Source organism: Silurus aristotelis (genome assembly GCF_946808225.1).
Source record: "Silurus aristotelis genome assembly, chromosome: 4".
NCBI classification, from domain to species: Eukaryota; Metazoa; Chordata; class Actinopteri; order Siluriformes; family Siluridae; genus Silurus; species Silurus aristotelis.
Window position 1 is genome coordinate 169,645 of NC_139577.1, and position 19,629 is coordinate 189,273.

General features: G+C 42.0%; 1 protein-coding gene across 1 annotated transcript in view; it reads left to right on the top strand.

Annotated features, from left to right (window-relative positions):
- The window catches only part of itga9 (integrin, alpha 9), a 45,960-nt gene that overhangs the window by 7,572 nt on the left and 18,759 nt on the right, over positions 1 to 19,629 (top strand). The window contains exons 3-15 of the mRNA XM_083539032.1: positions 3,084 to 3,190; positions 7,721 to 7,844; positions 9,126 to 9,193; positions 11,554 to 11,683; positions 11,776 to 11,861; positions 11,959 to 12,021; positions 12,730 to 12,867; positions 13,046 to 13,151; positions 14,171 to 14,265; positions 14,437 to 14,527; positions 15,035 to 15,080; positions 15,392 to 15,546; positions 17,342 to 17,679. Of these exons, the coding sequence (XP_083395158.1) occupies positions 3,084 to 3,190; positions 7,721 to 7,844; positions 9,126 to 9,193; positions 11,554 to 11,683; positions 11,776 to 11,861; positions 11,959 to 12,021; positions 12,730 to 12,867; positions 13,046 to 13,151; positions 14,171 to 14,265; positions 14,437 to 14,527; positions 15,035 to 15,080; positions 15,392 to 15,546; positions 17,342 to 17,679 (1,547 nt within the window). The remainder of the gene's footprint in view (positions 1 to 3,083; positions 3,191 to 7,720; positions 7,845 to 9,125; positions 9,194 to 11,553; positions 11,684 to 11,775; positions 11,862 to 11,958; positions 12,022 to 12,729; positions 12,868 to 13,045; positions 13,152 to 14,170; positions 14,266 to 14,436; positions 14,528 to 15,034; positions 15,081 to 15,391; positions 15,547 to 17,341; positions 17,680 to 19,629) is intronic.

The following is a 19,629-nucleotide window of genomic DNA, read 5'->3' on the forward strand; positions in this document are numbered from 1 at the left end:
ATCTCTGAGCCTCTGACTTCCAGTACAGCAACAGTTTAGAATCCAAAAACCCTGAAACATCACAAATCTGAAGAACTAAACAAAAACAACAACAAATGGAACGAATGAAATCTTCTCAGAAAAGTGGAGGTTTTTATTACAGCAAAAGGGAATAAATGTGGAATGGGATAATAAAAAAATCTGTTAAAGGTGAATTAGATGTGAGCGAGTTTACATCTGCTGCAGGTGATTATGGATCCTGAGCAGAGAAACACAGTGTTTATTATTATTATTATTATTATTATTATTATTATTAAAAGTATATCTGCTTTGCTTCTTATATTTAATATTAAACTGATCATTGTTTGAAATGTTTATATGAAAACACACACGGTATGTAATCCAGGATCTTTAATAAGAAAGGATTCGATCGAGGTTGATTTAGGTTTCTCCTGTATTTCAGAAGCACATGGTGAGGAGCACGAGGATTTTCAGGATATAATATTGGTGTAAATGCTGGAAGAAGTGATTGTGTTGTTCCTCAGTCATAAAGCAGACGGTTATGTGTAAATTTCTCGGTTTGGTTCGAGAGGTGAAATGGTTTTATTGGCAGTTTGTTTCCGAGTAAAAAGCGATGGAATGCCGTAGACAATCCCGATGAAGTGAGAGAATGAAATGCAGTCGTTCCTGCATTGTAAGTTTGATCAGATCTTTAGAGCAGAATCAGAACTTCCTGTTGTCCTTTCATTCAAGTGAATGCGTTTTGATCCACAAGTTACTGACCTGCGATTGATGATCAAAGCAGACAGCGTGGGCTGAACCCCATCCCCTTTATTTCTTCTTAAGCCCCCCCCCCCCCCCCCCATTCCCCCATCCTGAACCCTCCTACACACACACACACACACACACACACACACACACACACACACTCTTTCTCTAATGCCATACACTGGTGCACAGTTTGACCCGTTGTAATCTTGGACGGTGTACCGACACGCCTCCGCTCCGGAGTTTCTCACAGACCCTGGTGAGATCTTCACACAACATGTCTGTTAAAGAGATGGTGTTACGGAGCGATGATGGAAATTTTAATGATCATTCTTTACTCCTGCTGATTTAAACTAATGCCCAAAATCCAACTGCAGGAATTCTAAAGGGGTTTGTTTTGCTCCCTCATGATATTTGCTGTAGATCAGAGGCAGTCAGATGTACCTTTTGGACTCAGCAGATATGCTGACGAGTCGTGGTGTTGTCGTGTTCCACAGTTTCCCCTTCGCTCATTTTTCAGGCCACTTTGTCCTTTTTCAGCAGGTCATTGTTTAATCTGTGGTGTGAAAGAAATGGTTGGTTGAGTCATGTCAGGCGTTTCACACACATCTCCATGCTGATGATCTCCATGCTGATGATCTCCATGCTGATGATCTCCATGCTGATGATCTTCATGCTGATGATCTCCATGCTGATGGTCTTCATGCTGATGATCTCCATGCTGATGATCTTCATGCTGATGATCTCCATGCTGATGGTCTTCATGCTGATGATCTCCATGCTGATGATCTTCATGCTGATGATCTCCATGCTGACACGGCCAGGCTGTTTTGTGAGAGTTGTAGTAATCTGTGCCAAAGCAAATAACAGCAGTCTCTTGAGTCTTCACCTTTGCTCTTCAGTGTACGATTGCAATCTTCACCCTGGTCATGGAGAACAGACCAGACGTCTCCACTAAATATCGGCTTTTCAAAAAAATAAATTTGTACCAAAAAGGAGCAGTGTTTTTATTATTGACTCAAATCAACTCCTCTGATATCAGATTATTGTTTTATTCTTACACTCGAGACGAATGTGGCATCAGCGCTCACACTCTGCTCTTATTCTGCAGAAGATTTTGAGCATCTGCACAAAACAATTAACACTCAAACCACTGACTTTATGCTTTTTCTGGGTAATGTTCTAGAATAAAGACTCATTCCACTGTCGCTGTCTTTAAGATATTATTGAAAGTGTTCTTTATTGTGCCACGATACTTGAGGACATTTCTGTGAAATTGAAACAAACTAATTTAGTGTTTAAATAAAATAAAGTTAAACTGATTTGATTATAATTTTTTTTTCGTTAATGTTCACCAGCAGCACCATTCACTACCATTAAAACCATCATTACACCAACAATATCTCCAAAAAGTGTATTGTGAACTCCTTTATCGCAATGATGATATTAATTTGTTAAATCGTCCCGCCCTGTCACATCCCACCGTCACGGGTTTATGGATCATTTTATACACATGAATGCACCGAGGATGAAAAGAGAAGAAGAACAGATATAAAGAGAGAGTTTGGTGGTTCATGGAGTTTATCCAGATCCATGTCCTGAGTGTCCTCCAGAACAGGATGGCGGTTTATCACGGTGCAGCAGCACACACAGTCACACACTCTCTCAGAAACACGGCTGTTTTAGTGTAGCCAGTCTACATGGCATGTATCTGAGTGGGGGAGGAACATGGGAGGAAACCAGATAACCGAGAACATCCGTGTGGACACCAAGAGAACATGGGAAACCCTATACAGGCAGTAACCTGAGCTCAGGATCAGACTGGAGGCCCAGCACACTGAGAGCTTTTTCTGGTGTTCAAAATTAGCTGAACAACTCCAACAATTCCACAATAAAACCTTCAGTGATAATAAAGTGGAATTTGTATAATGTGTCACACGGTGGTTTATACTGAGGCACAGGTCAGTTTACTCCACGATCTAACAAACACGCAGCTTATAAACAGCTGTAACCATAGCAACAGTGAGAAAGTGATCGTAAATATTTCCTAGTGACCATCGTGAGCTAAATGGAGGAAAATCGACTCGTCATTCAACTGATAGTGAAGAAAATAAGGCAATTTTGATAAAATTACAGGATTAATTTTGCATAAACGTTTAAATAAAACAATATAATGATAAATGATACGAGGCGTAAACTTCAGCATTAATAGAGACGTGAATTAGTTTCAGTTCAATTCTGTTATTTATTTCTATAGCACTTTTAATATTGGACATTTTCTCAAAGCAGTAATAAGCAGAACTTAGACTCGTATTAACAGTGTGTGTCTTTTGCAGGTGGTAAAGACGGGGAGTCTTGTGGAAAGACGTGCCAAGGGGACAGGAATGATGAGTGGATGGGAGTCAGTCTGGCGAGACAAAACAAACCCAACGGAAAAGTTCTGGTACGCGCTTGAAAAAATATATAAAGAAAGTGTTTATAACAGAATGAAACCTGTTCATGAGCCTTTAACCGGGTACCGTGGTCCAATCGAGAAACGTTTCTCTGTAGTATAAAAAAGTGTTCAGCAGCATCGTGTGAATGTGGACAGTGAGGACAGAAGTCGAATTCTCGCATACAGTTAATAAATACATAGTGATTTTTATTAATTAATATAAAATCCATTTGATCTGTAAATCATAAAAGCTGATTTTTGATCTGAAGATTTTGCAGTCATACACAAGAATTCATTTCCATCCAATCAGAAGCTCTTATCAAGAGCAACTTTCACGTCTCTTTATTTTATTAATGCCACTAAGCAGTTCAGGGATACAGGCCCCTGCTTGAGGGTTAGGGTTAGGGTTAGGGTTAGGAACCTGGTGGTCCTGGGATTTGAACTCATAACCTTCTGAAAGAATAATTAGAATTTAACCCCCACTTCCGACACGGTCAGCATGTTCAGAGACGTTGTTTACATCATGAACATGGTGTTCTGGTGATCAGAAACAGCTTCTCACTCTGCACTTCTCTCTGCTCCTTCTATTTAAAGAAAGTCCACTATCCCGTGATGATAAACCAGAGTCTCGGAATAGACAGATTTGTTTGTCTGATCAGTTGATGAGAACGATGGGGCAGCTGACTGGGTTTTGTTTAGGTTTGGCTCTCGTCCTGGTGGTCCCACTCGAGGGCAGAGGGCTTGTTATGTCTCACACACGGCGTCCTGCAGCGCGTGATGAAAGCCCGAGACTCTCCGGCCTCCAGAGGACCGAGTGCACACTTTGATGGTTAGTCTAGAGGGGGTTATTTGCAGCACTCTGCGAGCCACTGAAGGATGAACTGTAACCTTCTGCTGCTGTGACGAGTGACTGATGTTTAGACGACGCTGATGACGGTTATATGTTGTGTATAATACTGAAGTTACGGTGATGAATTCTAGAAAATGGTGTTGTGTAACTGTTATGGAGGGGTTTGTGTCAGGACAGAATGTATTACAGTGTACATTTCACACTGTTTTTATTAAACATAGCGTGAGATTTAGCTGAGAAATACAATTAAACTTCACCGTGTACTGGTGCCTGTTAGACGATCACGTTTATTAGACGAACTCAAAAAAGTCGCATTACATTGTTTATTCTGCTCTGTAGCGTTATGGACTGTATGTAATGTAAAGTACACAATATGGACAAAACTATTAGGACACCTGACTTTTCCAGCCATATTTATAAAATTGCATTAAAATTTAAGCATGAAATTTTGCCTTCATGTGAACTTGGAGACCTAAACATGTTCCAGCATGACAATGCTCCTGTGCAGTAAAGGTAGCTCCATGAAGATCTGCTTTACATGGGTTGGAGTAGAAGATCTTCTGCTATAAACCTCCAACCATACTGAGAATGAATGTGAACGCTGACTGCACCCCAGTCCTCACCTTCTCACCTACATCACTACTTGACTCCACTCACACACTTGTAGCTGAATGAATCTCCACAACATCTAGTGGAACATTTCCCCAGAAGAGTGGAGATTATTATAACAGCTCATGGAGCCTGAATGTGGAATGGGACGTTTAAAAAGCACTACTGGTCAGGGGTCCACAAATCTTTGACCATATTTGGCTTGAGAAGCATTTCGCTCTGTTAATGTTTTAGCTCTTTAGTACCAGCACACACACACACACACACACACACACACACACACAGAGTGTAAGGATGGGATGTAACACGTTACTGAAGAGCAATAAAAAACACTGTGTGGACGTGTAACTGCTTTGTGTTGATATTTCGATGTTATTAAACACTGGAGGTTTTTAAAGGTCAAAACCAGAATTTGGTGGTCATCAGAAACTCCAGGACCTACACTACAGATGTGCAGATTATATTAATGAAGCTGTAAGATTGTGTGTGTGTGTGTGTGTGTGTGTGTTAGTTACAGTGCAGTTGTGTGTCTGTTTGCACCTGAAGCTTATCCTGATGTTGTGGTTTTATCTGCACCGCTGTGTTTTTGCATGCACATTATATAATTAGGAAATCTCCATGGTAACCTTCCCCTCTGGGCCAATCACAGCAGGAGCTGAAACGTAACGACAGCAGAACAGTAACTTTTCAACTCTCTCCTTCCCCAGTACGATTAGCTTTATGTAACTTCTGTCTAGTTTGTGATCGTTTGCATCCTTGAACAAGAAGCACTCAAGTTTTCATAATGAGGAGATTCACTGAAGCTCGTTTTCTTCCTGTTATTATTCTAACATGTTAGGAGGAGTTTGTTTTTCTGCCAGTTAAGTGGTGAAGAAAAGCAGGAACGCATCAACATTCTCATACAACATGTGTGTGCGTGCGTGCGTGTGTGTGTGTGTATGTGTGTGTGCGTGTGTGTGTGCGGTGTGTGTGCGTGCGTGCGTGCGTGTGTGTATGTGTGTGTGTGTGTATGTATGTGTGTGTGTGTGTGTGTGCGTGCGTGTGCGCGTGCGTGCGTGCGCGTGTGTGCGTGCGTGCGTGCGTGCGTGCGCGCGCGTGTGTGTGTGTGTGTGTGTGTGTGTGTGTGTGTTAGTCTACCAGACGTACTACTTTGTGTCATTAATGTCATGAACGGTGTAGTGACTGAATTTTACTACAGCCAAGTGTTTCTGACTTCAGATGTGTAAACACTTTAGCATTAGCATTATTTAGACTCATTTTGTGCCCATAGTAACACGTGATGACACGTGACCTGACACTTTATACACAATTACTGCCAATTGCCATCACAGAGTTTACACTATTTACACTATTTTACATCACACTTTAACTACAAATGAAGATTTTAACACAAAAGAAGCCTTCAAAAGCTTTAGATAATAAAATAAATTCAGAAAATGCCCACCTGGTGCAGTGTGTGTGTGTGTGTGTGTGTGTGTGTGTGTGTGTGTGTGTGTGTGTGTGTGATTATAATCTCTTTAACTTCAGAGAATTGTGGTGCTCTGTATAAAAGACCCACAGTCACAGAAATAGAAAGAGAGAGGGAGGAAAAGAAGAGGGTGAACTTCTGAACAAGAATCTGATCTCACTGTTGCCTCCAGAATTCTCTGTAATGACCACATTAATGTGTTTGTCTTCTCGCTGTGTTCAGAGCACTGCTCCACAGCCCCCATTTCACACCACTGAGGAATGTTTATTTGAAACCCAAGCGGAAGGAGAAACTGTTTAGTGTCAGTAGATGATGTTAATGAGGACAACAGAGACAAGACTTCTGGCATCAGATGGCTGATGGTCTGTGGGAGGAGAGTTCAGGACATGCAGCCAAATCAAACTGAGGGAACTTCATGATTCGTCTATTTTTAATTCTTCTTTATCTCAGATTCAGTTTGTCTTCGTTATTTTCGTGTTTGTGCACGTCAGCATCTGTTTTTATCTCTCAAACAGATTCTGTGTTTTTTTTAATCCGACATGCTGAGGTTAACGCTCTGAGGAACCAACACTGCTGAGATAATCAGACACTGTGAGCAGGATGATGATTGTGTGTAAGAAGGAAAACAGGAGAGAAGATGTGGTCAGACTCCCTCACCCCCACACTCACATATGGAGGTAGAAGTGCAATAGTTTGGGGTTGTTTTGGAGCAGGGAAGGTTCTGGAAGGTGAGAGGAATCATGCCCAGTCACTGCACCTCAATCCTACTGAACTGCTCTGAGATGAACAAGAAAATCTGCAGCTAGTGAAGAACATCTTTGGAGAGTTTTACAAGAGGCACAGCAAAGTATTTCAGCTGAACGTTTGGAGAAACGAACCGTCTGGAGGCTGAGAGTGTGTGAAGCTGTTCTTCTGTACATGTGGATATTTATAGATTTGTTTGGTCAAATCTAATATTCAAACCGTTACATGAACAACTTTGTTGTATAGAAGATAAAGGAACATGTGGAACATGTGGAACATGTGTCTCTCAAACACTATAAAAGTAATTTTTGACCAGGTCTTTATAAGAATGTATTTGATCATTTTCCATAAATGGTATCACCTTTTTGACCAAACAAACAGCAGTGAAGTGAAGATGAATTAAAGTTTAATACTAAATGCAGTGAAAATGTAAAAGTCCTACAGCTACACAAACTGCACCAGATGAACTGGACCGTGTGTCTGAGGGTGTAGAGGCTCTGGGTGAATACGCTCCAGACAGGAACATGTGGAGTTCTGTGGTTATTCTGCTAATAGATTAGATTTGTTTGAGAGCTTCACCTGATCTCTGTTGTAAATGTAAATAAGGGCTTCACTGTTTTGTGTGGTTGCTATAGTGATAAGAGTGGCTGTTCAGTCTTGCTGATGGAAGATTTGAGAGTAAGAGTTTTTTTTCTTCTGAGTGCTGGTGGAAGATCATAGTGTGGATGTTGAGCAACTTCAGTGCTGCATCTCGAGCTGAAATCAGTGTATGAGTGAATACATGCAGTGCTGTTCTTCACCGGTGTGTGTGCTGTGATGGACATCAACACATCCTGTAAATAATCCTTTCCCTCTGTTTAATCTCCAGGCCTGCGCACATCGCTGGAAAAACGTGTACTACAAGTCAGAGCACATCCTGCCGCATGGCTACTGCTCTGTGATTCCCCCGACGTTACAGGGCAAGGCACAGCCTCTCATTCCATGTTACGAAGGTGTGTTATGGTTTTTTGTATTTCATTTAGAACATCTGTCTGATCATCATGACCATCTGATCCACTTCAGATCCACAGAGCTTCCTGTAAATAACGATCCTGAGTTTCCTCTCGTTATTCCTCAGAACAGGTCGTGTTTTTATTACTGTGGATTTATGACACCTCACATCTCACCTGTGCTGTCTAGAGGTTTGAGACGCAGGTGAAAGGACTCGTGCTACGTCTAAATCTCTATCGTAGGAAACTCAGAGGAGAAATGATACCATCTGATAGACCAGCTACGGTATCAGTGATATATTTCCAAGGCAGAAGCTAGTTTATTAGCATTAGCATTTTACACATACATGTAAAAAGTTAAATATTAGCTTTTATATATATATTTATTCCTCCTTATTCCATCTCAGGGAGTTTTTTCTTGCCACAGTCGCCACCGCCCCTCTGTGCAGTGAGCGGCTCTCCATACTCTAATCTATGAAGATTGCTCTTAATTTACATATGCACAAAGAAACCTTTAGACTTTGGCAGGGTGATGTTGATGGACGTTCCTCTACATCCCACATGATGGTTTCTCACTAAGATTCATCACAAGTTCTTCCATTAGAAGTGAAATCAGTAAATTAGGGTTTGGTGTAGAATAGAAGCAGCAGTGTTTCCTCACACCACTGTACCTTGTATTTTATTTCTCACAGATGTAACTGTACTACTTCGAATCATTTCCCTTCCATGAGCTTTTGGTTTCCACATTCCAGCAGCTGATAGTCTCTGAATTTTACATTTCCAGTTTCAGCCCCTGAACAGAGTGAAGCACTGCACTGTTTTTCCATGAGCACAAATCCCTTGCTGTGGGCTGACGGTTCTTCAGGCAGTCGCTTTCTTCCTTCCGTTTCTCTTCACAATTCCTGCTCTGCTCTTCTCAATCAGTCTTCACACTGGGGATTGGAGTGTGTGTCTGGAACATTCTGCAGCAATCCAACACTAATATTTTCTGGAACTGTAGAGTACAGTATTAAACCCCGAACTCCATAAACCTCCATTTGCCCCCATCCTGCCCCACATAAGTGTGAGTTTTTGTGCTGTTGTCTTGTTCCAGTCTGACTCTGAGCCTCCAGATTCCTGTTGGATGGTCCTGAGCATTTGACTAGCTTGATATGGAATGCAGGAAGAACTCCAGGAACTTCTGGCTCAGGCACAGCGTCAAAATCATTTTGAGGTTTTGCTGGTATTTTTTTCTCTCTCTCTTTTATTCTCCATCACTCTTTCTCTGTATCTCTCTCCCTGCAGATCATAAGAAAATGTATGGAGAAGAACATGGCTCATGCCAAGCAGGGATCGCAGGAGCTTTCATGGAGGTCAGTAGCAGTGTGTGTGATGCCCACACCGTGTTCTCCATGTTCCTGATGAGTATTTACTGTTTCATGTAATGTGTAACGTCTTCTGCTGTTTGCGTGTCACATTCTTCCTTTCGTTTCTCTCTTCGGACCCATTAAGCGTATCTGATCTTCTGGTTGTGGAAAAATTGATGGTTTTATTTATACGGATAAAAGTTCAAAGCAAATATTGTTCCATGCCAGAAGAATCATCTATTAGTTGTATGTTGAAGTCGTGTTGATCATCACTTACAGGATCTTACAACCTCGAGATTGGAACGTTTCCCTTTTCACGCTTTTCTCTGAATATTTCACTTCTTTGTTTAAAGTGCAGCCAGAAGATGTTTTGATGTACAGGGATGAAGGAAATTGTTGCCCAGTGGAATTTTGGAATTGGTACCAGAACCCTCTGACTGAAGTGAAGCCCTGCGTTCGCTTTATCATCTTCATCATCTTCATCATGTGTACATTAGGATCAAAGCTGCGCTCGTGTGCTGCGTTTCTGAGCAAAAACTAAAACTAGTCAGAAATGTTGTGTTTCTCACAGAACCACACTTTAAATGTGTGAAACCCTGTGGCTAAACAGGTTCATTTACAGAAGGATTTGTATTAAATGTTATTATTTATTAGTGTTGGAAAAATGATTATTATTTCACCTGAAAATTCTTGTAAAAATTTATAAAGTTCTTTATTCATTTCATTCAGGGTTAAAAAGTCTTACATGAAACCAAATAATCAATTATTAACTGGAGATTTTTCACTCATACAGTTTGGTTTTATGGGTTTAAATGAAGAATTTATTTGTAAATCTGCTAATAGAACAAAAAAAAGAAGAAAAAAAAGAGTTAAAGTGAAAGCAGTAGGTGTGCAATCAGAATGTTCTTAACTCAAAGCAGTCACATTCCTCCAGTGTCTGCGTTTACAGATGTGTTGGACCTGAACATCACTTGGCCCTGTACTAACATCTTGTCTAACCATCAGGTCTTAAGCACCTAAACCACATGGCTGACGTGAGAAATCGGTCACTCAGTTATTTGGATGCTGCTGCTGGATTTGCACGTTTGACCTCCGTGACCCTCGCCATTTGTGTGCATGTTGAAAACCATTTGTGGTGTCAGATGAAGCATGATTCCTCCGTTCCATAAAACTTCTGTTTTTTAAATTGCCAAGTGCCAAATGCCAACGCATACCATAATAAACATTTACATTTATCTAAAGTGACATTCTTCTCATTTATACATTGATAAGTTGAGGGTTAACCCTAACCCTAACCATCTAACCCTAACCATCTTACCCTAACCATCTAAGCCTAACCATCTAACCCTAACCATCTTACCCTAACCATCTAACCCTAACCATCTAACCCTAACCATCTTACCCTAACCATCTAACCCTAACCATCTAACCCTAACCATCTTACCCTAACCATCTAACCCTAACCATCTTACCCTAACCATCTAACCCTAACCATCTTACCCTAACCATCTTACCCTAACCATCTAACCCTAACCATCTTACCCTAACCATCTAACCCTAACCATCTAACCCTAACCATCTAACCCTAACCATCTAACCCTAACCATCTAACCCTAACCATCTAACCCTAACCCTAACCCTCTAACCCTAACCCTAACCCTAACCATCTAACCCTAACCATCTAACCCTAACCCTCTAACCCTAACCCTAACCCTCTAACCCTAACCACCTAACCCTAACCATCTAACCCTAACCCTCTAACCCTAACCATCTAACCCTAACCCTCTAACCCTAACCCTAACCATCTAACCCTAACCATCTAACCCTAACCCTAACCATCTAACCCTAACCATCTAACCCTAACCATCTAACCCTAACCATCTAACCCTAACCCTCTAACCCTAACCATCTAACCCTAACCATCTAACCCTAACCATCTAACCCTAACCATCTAACCCTAACCATCTAACCCTAACCCTAACCCTAACCCTAACCATCTAACCCTAACCCTAACCATCTAACCCTGCTTACTGCCGTTACTGTGGACACCACAAGGCCGTGTCCAGCTGCAGGGTTACAGAAGGATTAGAAGTTCTTTAGCCCATGATTAATTACGTTTTATCACTGTGTCTGAAAAACACTAATATTGATATTTTCATTGGTCTCAGGATCACAGAAACCATTGGGCTGAAAATTGGTGAAAAAATAAATAAAGGTCCAGTTCATTAGGGACGAAAAGGAAGAAAATATCCAGAGAGATCCAGTGATACAGTCAGCTAGAGATTGTGCCAGATGTTCTGCTGTAAGCGTCACATTCAGTCAGAAACGAGGTGTTTGTTAATTGTTTTATTTGTTTAATGTTCCAGGAGCTGGTGGTGATGGGAGCACCAGGATCATACTACTGGACTGGAACAGTGAAAGTGTTCAACATCACCTCCAATACACAATACAGCCTGAACAAAAACCAGCTGAGTTCTCAAAGATACAGTTACTTGGGTGTGTAGCAACTCATTTTACCATTAAAACTAAAACTCATTTTACCATTAAAACTGTATTTCTTCAAGAACTTGTGTTTGCTCTGTACTCAGGCTATGCAGTGACAGCAGGTCACTTCTCCTTAACATCTGCCATCGATATTGCTGCTGGAGCTCCTCAGGATGGTGGTAAAGGAAAAGTAATGAGAATTTGTTCCCTTTGTATGTTTGAAGTTTTAAGTCCATATTAAAGGGAAGTTTCTATTGTTGACTCGTTCACGTTCTGCTCCGTTGCAGGTTTACGTCTTCAAAGTCGACGGAGTTTCTCTCGTGAAGGTCTTTCAAGCTTCAGGGACAATGGTTGGTATGATGTAGGCTTCTGGAACTCCACTTCAGACCATTTAGTTGATTTATGTGAGCGGAAATGGTTGAATATTTGAGCTGATGGTCCACAGTGTTTATGAAAAGTGGAGCTGAAGCTCAGACGCAGGTTTAAGTGTTAAATCCACATCTCTTTAGGGCAGCTTTTGAATTTGTAGATCAGAAATCATGTTGAGTTCATTGTCACACCACACAGTGTATTTACACACTATGTGTTAGAGTATGGAGAGCTGCAGGGTTTCATCAGCAGAGGAAAGAGACTGGCCCAGTTAAACTCTATAAAACTCCACCCAGTTTGAGGAAAAGTATTTTTGCTAATATCAACCTGTTTGTTTTTGGCTGAAACCAGTGAACACCAGTTCCAAAAGAAGATTGATGCTTTTCATACTTTCTTACATGGAAAGATGACGTTAGTTTCCTTTCCCTGAATCAGTGTTTATTACGTCTCTTGGTATTGGGACAGCTGACGGAGTTTGATTTTGAAATCTCTGATCCTGAATATGCAGGATATCAAAGTAATTGATCTGTTTGTGTTTTAGAAATAAAATGTACAGTGTACACACTCGTGCTTTGTGAAGAAATTATGCTTTTTTATCTAAGTACAGAATATTTTGAGAAATGTCTCGATAGTTGATGCATGAGATTCTAATCAGAGCCGTCTCGCTCTGTGCCTTGACTTGGTTTCAGATGGGCTCTTACTTTGGCTCCTCACTGTGTGCAGTTGACCTGAACGCAGACGGACTCTCAGACCTGCTGGTCGGAGCACCGATGTTCAGTGAAGTTCGGGATGAAGGCCAGGTGTCTGTTTACATCAGCAGGGGCAACGTAAGTTCATTCCTTCGTAACGTGGCATCGTTATAAACAGTGTTGAAATCATTGCTAAACGCTATTAAGCCGCTTTCAAAGCACCTTCAGATGTTCTTAATTCCTCTGTGATCTGATTGTGTTTCAGTGATCTTGCAGTGTTTATAATTCAGTGTGTTTCTGTGCTGTGTGTGTACAGGGAGTGATGGAGGAAGCAGTCGTTTTGAATGGGGAAAATTCCTACAATGCTCATTTTGGAGAGTGTATCAGTGCCCTCGGGGACATCGATGATGACGGGTATCAAGGTCAGAGTTCTTTTATGCTTCTCTCGTTAGTCTGATTTGCAGTGATTTTTTTTCGAGAAAGGAGTTCTCTAATTTCTATTTTAAGTTCTAGTTGCGAATTTTCCTAACACACACACACACACACACACACACACACACACACACACACACTCTGTTCTCTCCTCTCTTTATCCTTTTCCTTCGTCACTGCAACAGAGAACATTGATTAGTTAGATCACCTACAGGTGTATAATTCTCTGCTCATTTCCTCCAGCAACGCCCCGGGTGTTAGGGGGTATTTATGGTTAGGGGTGTTTATGGTTAGGGTTAGGGGTGTTTATGGTTAGGGGGTGTTTATGGTTAGGGGGTGTTTAGGGTTAGGGTTAGGGGTGTTTAGGGTTAGGGGTGTTTATGGTTAGGGTTAGGGGTGTTTATGGTTAGGGGGTGTTTATGGTTAGGGGGTGTTTAGGGTTAGGCTTAGGGGTGTTTAGGGTTAGGGGTGGTTAGGGTTAGGGTTAGGGTTGGGGGTGTTTATGGTTAGGGGTTGTTTAGGGTTGGGGTGTTTAGGGTTAGGGTTGGGGTGTTTAGGGTTAGGGGTGTTTATGGTTAGGGGGTGTTTAGGGTTGGGGGGTGTTTAGGGTTAGGGGTGTTTATGGTTAGGGGTGGTTAGGGTTAGGGTTAGGGGTGTTTATGGTTAGGGGTGTTTAGGGTTAGGGGGTGTTTAGGGTTAGGGGGTGTTTAGGGTAAGGGTTAGGGGTGTTTAGGGTTAAAAGATTCACTCTGGTTTGTGAAACATTGTTCATTTTTGCTGAAGTTTGTTATACATGCACATTGTAATCAGACTTTTCAAGCAAACAGAGTTCACAGCTGTTACACACACAAACACACACACACACACACACACACACACACACACACACACACACACACACACACACACACACACATTGCTCACACTTCGCTCACGCATCGTTTCCACACCTCACGCTTCCTTTCTTTGTTTATTTCCTTTTCTTTTCTCACCCCTGTGTGTTTTGTAGATGTAGCGATTGGAGCTCCTAAAGAAGATGACTTTGGGGGTGTGGTTTATATCTACCACGGAGATCCTACAGGAATAGTCAACAAGTACTCGATGGTAACTTTCACTACTTTAGACTGAATATTGAGCATCTTAGCACTTCTCTAAATAATGAAATCAACATTCAATAAACAGAAAAAATAAAATTCTGCAAAACTGCAAATATCTGATGCTGATAATTATAGGCGTATACGTGTGCACTAGAACATTTCCCCTCTGTGTTTGTAGAGGTTGTCTGGACGAAGCTTCAGTCCAACCATCCAGATGTTCGGCCAGTCAATATCCGGCAGCATGGACATGGATGGGAACGGATATCCAGGTGAACATCAGGAATATTTCACATCAGCACATTAAACCAGATCAAATCACAGGAAAGACTTTGTTAGAAGAACATTGACCAATGAGACAACTTGAAGCAACAACTCTTAAAAAAAAAAATACACAACCTGCACCACAGTCCTGGGTTTTCATCATTATGATACATTCTCATAATAAGAATCATATGAAGAGGTTCTGAGTATAAAACACAATACACCTGGTTTCTACTTTACTCATCTGCAGATCATCTGCGTGTTCCTCAATGCTCATGTTTTCTAAAAGCAAAGAAAAAAATTTAAGTATAATTCAATAGTGGAACAATTTTCTTTGCAGAAAGAAATATAGTCATAGATTTATTTCTCTTGTTGCTCTCTGACATCTTCTGTATCGTGGCCCACCTCCGAATATCGCTTTGGAAATATCACTTTTTTATTGTTAAAATGTAAAAAAAAAACTGGAAGAAAGAATGACTCTAACCTGCCAAAAAAACCTCTTTGTTCCAATACAGATGTGACGATCGGTGCGTTCATGGCAGACAGTGTGGTGTTATTAAGGTGAAGAATGGACTCCTGATCCAGCGTGTGCTGATACACCAACCAAAATAAACACATCTACATTCAAAAACAGCCTGACCTCCTGATAACTGTGTGTGTGTGTGTGTGTGTGTGTGTGTGTGTGTGTGTGTGTGTGTGTGTGTGTGTGTGTGTCTGTGTGTGCGCGCGTGTGTGTGTGTGCGCGCGTGTGTGTGTGTGTGCGCGCGTGTGTGTGTGTGTGTGCGCGCGTGTGTGTGCGTGCGTGTGTGTGCGTGTGTGTGTGCGTGTGTGTGTGTGTGTGTGTGTGTGTGTGTGTGTGTGTGTGAGAACAGGTCTAAACCGGTCATCACGGTGGACGTCTCAATCTTTCTGCCGGCCTCCATAAACATCACCGTACCTCAGTGTCATGAAGGTCCACAGCATCTGAACTGCTTTAAGGTCACTGTGTGTATGCGCTTCAGAGGGAAACATGTTCCGGGGCGGATCGGTGAGGAACAGACTGATTTTAATCCAATTATACTGCATCTTTCAGCTTCTGTGATAAAGAAGAGACATCAAGTGATAAGAGTTTAGTATTCTGTATCACCTTACAGGTCTCAGAACCGTGTGTGTCTCAGAACCGTGTGTGTCTCAGAACCGTGTGTTTTAGAACCGTGTGTGTCTTAGAACCGGGTGTGTCTCAGAGCCACCTGTGTCTTAAACCGCGTGTCTCGGATCCGCCTGTGTCTCGGATCCGCCTGTGTCTCGGATCCGCCTGTGTCTCGGATCCGCCTGTGTCTCAGAACCGCGTGTCTCAGAATCGCGTGTCTCAGAACAGCGTGTGTCTCAGAACCGCCTGTGTCTCAGAACCGCCTGTGTCTCAGAACTGCGTGTCTCAGAACTGCGTGTCTCAGAACTGCGTGTCTCAGAACAGCGTGTCTCAGAACAGCGTGTGTCTCAGAACTGCGTGTCTCAGAACTGCGTGTCTCAGAACAGCATGTGTCTCAGAACCAGGTCAGTGCCATAAGAACTAGACATGGTATATGAGCAGTTCTTCTGACGTACATTTGATATACGGCGACGCTGCGGCGAGTCTTTTGAGTTGTTTTGAGCAGCACTCGCGCTTCCACAGCAGAAGAGCTTCGAGAGATCAGAAAGACCGTCGACGAGTTCATGCATGATGGTCGGAGAACGAGCCTCGGTTCAGCACCCACACAACTCTCCAGATTCGGCTCCTTTGGCCTTCAGCCTCTTCCTGAAGATACGGCAACCGATCTGACGCCGTTGTGGAGATCCGGTGTGAATCACAGAAGATGCTCGACGTGCTTCAGGACACGTTTCAGAAGAACACTGGGGACTGTATTAAAGGTGATCGTGTAATAAAGTGCAGAGCGAATCTCCAAATGTATCATTTATGTGACACTGAAGGAGGAAATGACTGAATTATTTGGTAAATAAATCAAATAAAATGCATCAAAACCACAGCTTACACACAGCACACACAGGTGTAGTGTCTTGTGACTTGCTTTTGGTTATTGTATTATGTGTGTGTGTGTGTGTGTGTGTGTGTGTGTGTGTGTGTGTGTGTGTGTGTGTAGTGAAGAGCAGAGTTGGTGGTGTTGTGGTGTTGGGGGTGAGTGTAACACGTGTGTGTATTTAATTTTCCGAACAGTTGAGTTTTGAGAACGTTTTGAAATGATCTCTGTGTGTGACACGTGATCTCATGCACAATGTTCACACTGTTACAGTTCAGTATGAAGCCGTGAGCGGTGGGCGTTTCCTCCACGGGTGTGTTCAGTACACACTCAGTAGTCGAGCTGTGTGTGCATGCAGGATATATAAAATGGGTGTTATACATTTTCCCAGGTGAGGAGAGAATAAAGGCTGTTCTGTTTCCGCTGCTTGGCGTTTGGGGTGGAAAGTGCGAGTTCACTTCTTCTCTGTAGAACTACACACTGAAACACTCCTTTCCGGTGTCTGAGTGAGGTCATGGTTCCATCCCAGCTGGATGAAAGCAGAGACAGAGACCCTTGCACAGGTCCTGCAGAGAGGGAGGGTGTGTGTGTGTGTGTGTGTGTGTGTGTGTGTGTGTGTGTGTGTGTGTGTGTGTGTGTGTGTGAGGACTCAGCAGTTACACCACCAGCTCATGTTTGAGTTCATGGCTTTTGAACATGTGAAGCGTCACGTGACGTGATGTGACGTATAGAACACGTTAAAGTGCTGCGTTACACTGAAATGCTTGTTGTTTTGTATAATTGTGTTGCTGGACGAACAGCACACTGATGTCTCGTGTTTTTCCTCAGAGCTGCTGTACAATCTGACAGCGGACGCAGAAAAGCGATACAAAGGCCTTTCATCACGTGTATATTTCACACATGGTGCAGAACAGACCGGAACTGTGGGTCACAACTTCAACCTCAGCATCAACCAGCAGGAGTGTGATCACCACACGGCCTACGTACGGGTACGTTCATTTCCCAGCCTCTCTACTGTCTCCAACACATGTGTGTTACAATCTTCACTTCATTACACCGGGCTGTCACTTCACGATTCAGTGTCCTGGTGTGTGTGTGTGTGTGTGTGTGTGTGTGTGTGTGTGTGTGTGTGTGTGTGTGTGTGTGTGTGTGTGTGTGTGTGTGTGTGTGTGTGTATCAATTAATCAATCACATGGCAGCAGTAAAATGTATTAAATCATGTAAGATCTCAGAAACAATGTGTGAGCGACAGTTCCGTCCTAGAGAGATCAGACTGTGAGTTGAGATCAGACTGTGAGTTGAGATCAGTCTGTGAGTTGAGATCAGACAGTGAGTTTAGATCAGTGAGTTGAGATCAGACAGTGAGTTAAGATCAGTGATTTGAGATCAGACAGTGAGTTGATATCAGTCTGTGATTTGAGATCAGACTGTGAGTTGAGATCAGTGAGTTGAGATCAGACAGTGAGTTGAGATCAGTGAGTTAAGATCAGACAGTGAGTTGAGATCATTGAGTTAATATCAGACAGTGAGTTGAGATCAGTGAGTTGAGATCAGACAGTGAGTTGAGATCAGTAAGTTGAGATCAGACAGTGAGTTGAGATCAAACAGTGAGTTGAGATCAGACAGTGAGTTGAGATCAGACAGTGAGTTGAGATCAGTCTGCTCCTTCAGTCTCTACTGAATCTGTTTGGATTGTGCTGCTGCTGCTACATGATTGGATGATAAGTGGGTATTCTGAATGAAGTGGATTATAAAGTTTATAACCTGTTTATTGTGGAACTCAGTAGTTCTGAGCATCTTCACTTCTGAGCAGCGCTGGACAGTAATGAAGTAAATGTAATTTATTATCTTTATTTTACTGAAGTTTTTCCATTTGGGGAGATTTTCACTGTAACTTCACTACATTTCAGTCGTTTCTTTTTATTAATGAGGATAAAAAAGTAACTGGTGAAACACGCAGCGAGTCACCAATCAGGATCGAGCGCACGCTCTGTTTTACACGTGTTCTGATCGGCGCTCGGTGCATCTACTGATCACCAACATACAGTTCAGCATCAGTTCAACATCAAGCAGAACATTTAGAGAGGAATAAATGATAAACTCCAGACTCGAACTCACCACAACACACGTGACCTCATTTACACGTTTTATTTTAAAGAAGGTTTTGTGTTCATGATAATTGTAATATAAATCAATCATTGTTTGAGTCATTAATATCATTCTATTAATAGATCAGTGTGCTGAGAGTCACATTCGAGTCTTTTCACACAAACTGAATCACTACTGTGGATCTTTAAGTAAAATTTTATGGCAAATGCGTTTGTACTTTTACTGAAGTGAAAGTTTAAAGGGAAACTGTGATATTTGACTTTAACTCGACTTCACGTGTTGTGTTCTTCATCCACCACTGATTTTAATGCAAGTTTGTATTTGATATTTTTTTAAGTTCAGGCTGTAAATGAGTGTGTGATTCCTCAGTGTTTTCCTCTAAACAGCAAGACCATGAAATCTCCACCACTGTTTCACACATCACAGCTCTCCTGTTACTCCTGAGCTCCAGGAGGAAGAGCTTCACCACACGCTGGCACATGAAATAAAGACACTTTGACTATATCAGGGTTGTATTTCGAAGGCAGAGATTGTTACCAGTCTGAGCATGAACAGGTGGAATTCAGTGTGTAGCAGAATGTCATTATCTCCATCTGTATTTATTTATTGATTTTAATTTGGATGTTAGTTTTGACGTTCGGGTTTGAACAGAAAGGAGGCGTGAGCTTTCGCTTTATTTAGACAAGAAGTGCAATAACATGCACAGAAACACAGGAAAATGAAACAGACCTGCTGGATATCAGGAGAACAAATCATTTGCAGAACATTAGTCATGAACCACACACACGCACACACGCACACACACACGCACACACACACACACGCACAAACACACACACACACACACACACACACACACACACACACACACACACACACACACACACACACACACTGTGGAACTCTTCTTCTCTTTTATGTAACTAAATAAACACACACACAAAATGTTGCACAACAAGGAGGATTTTCTGAACCTGCAACTGTTCTAAACGATACACCAACAATAA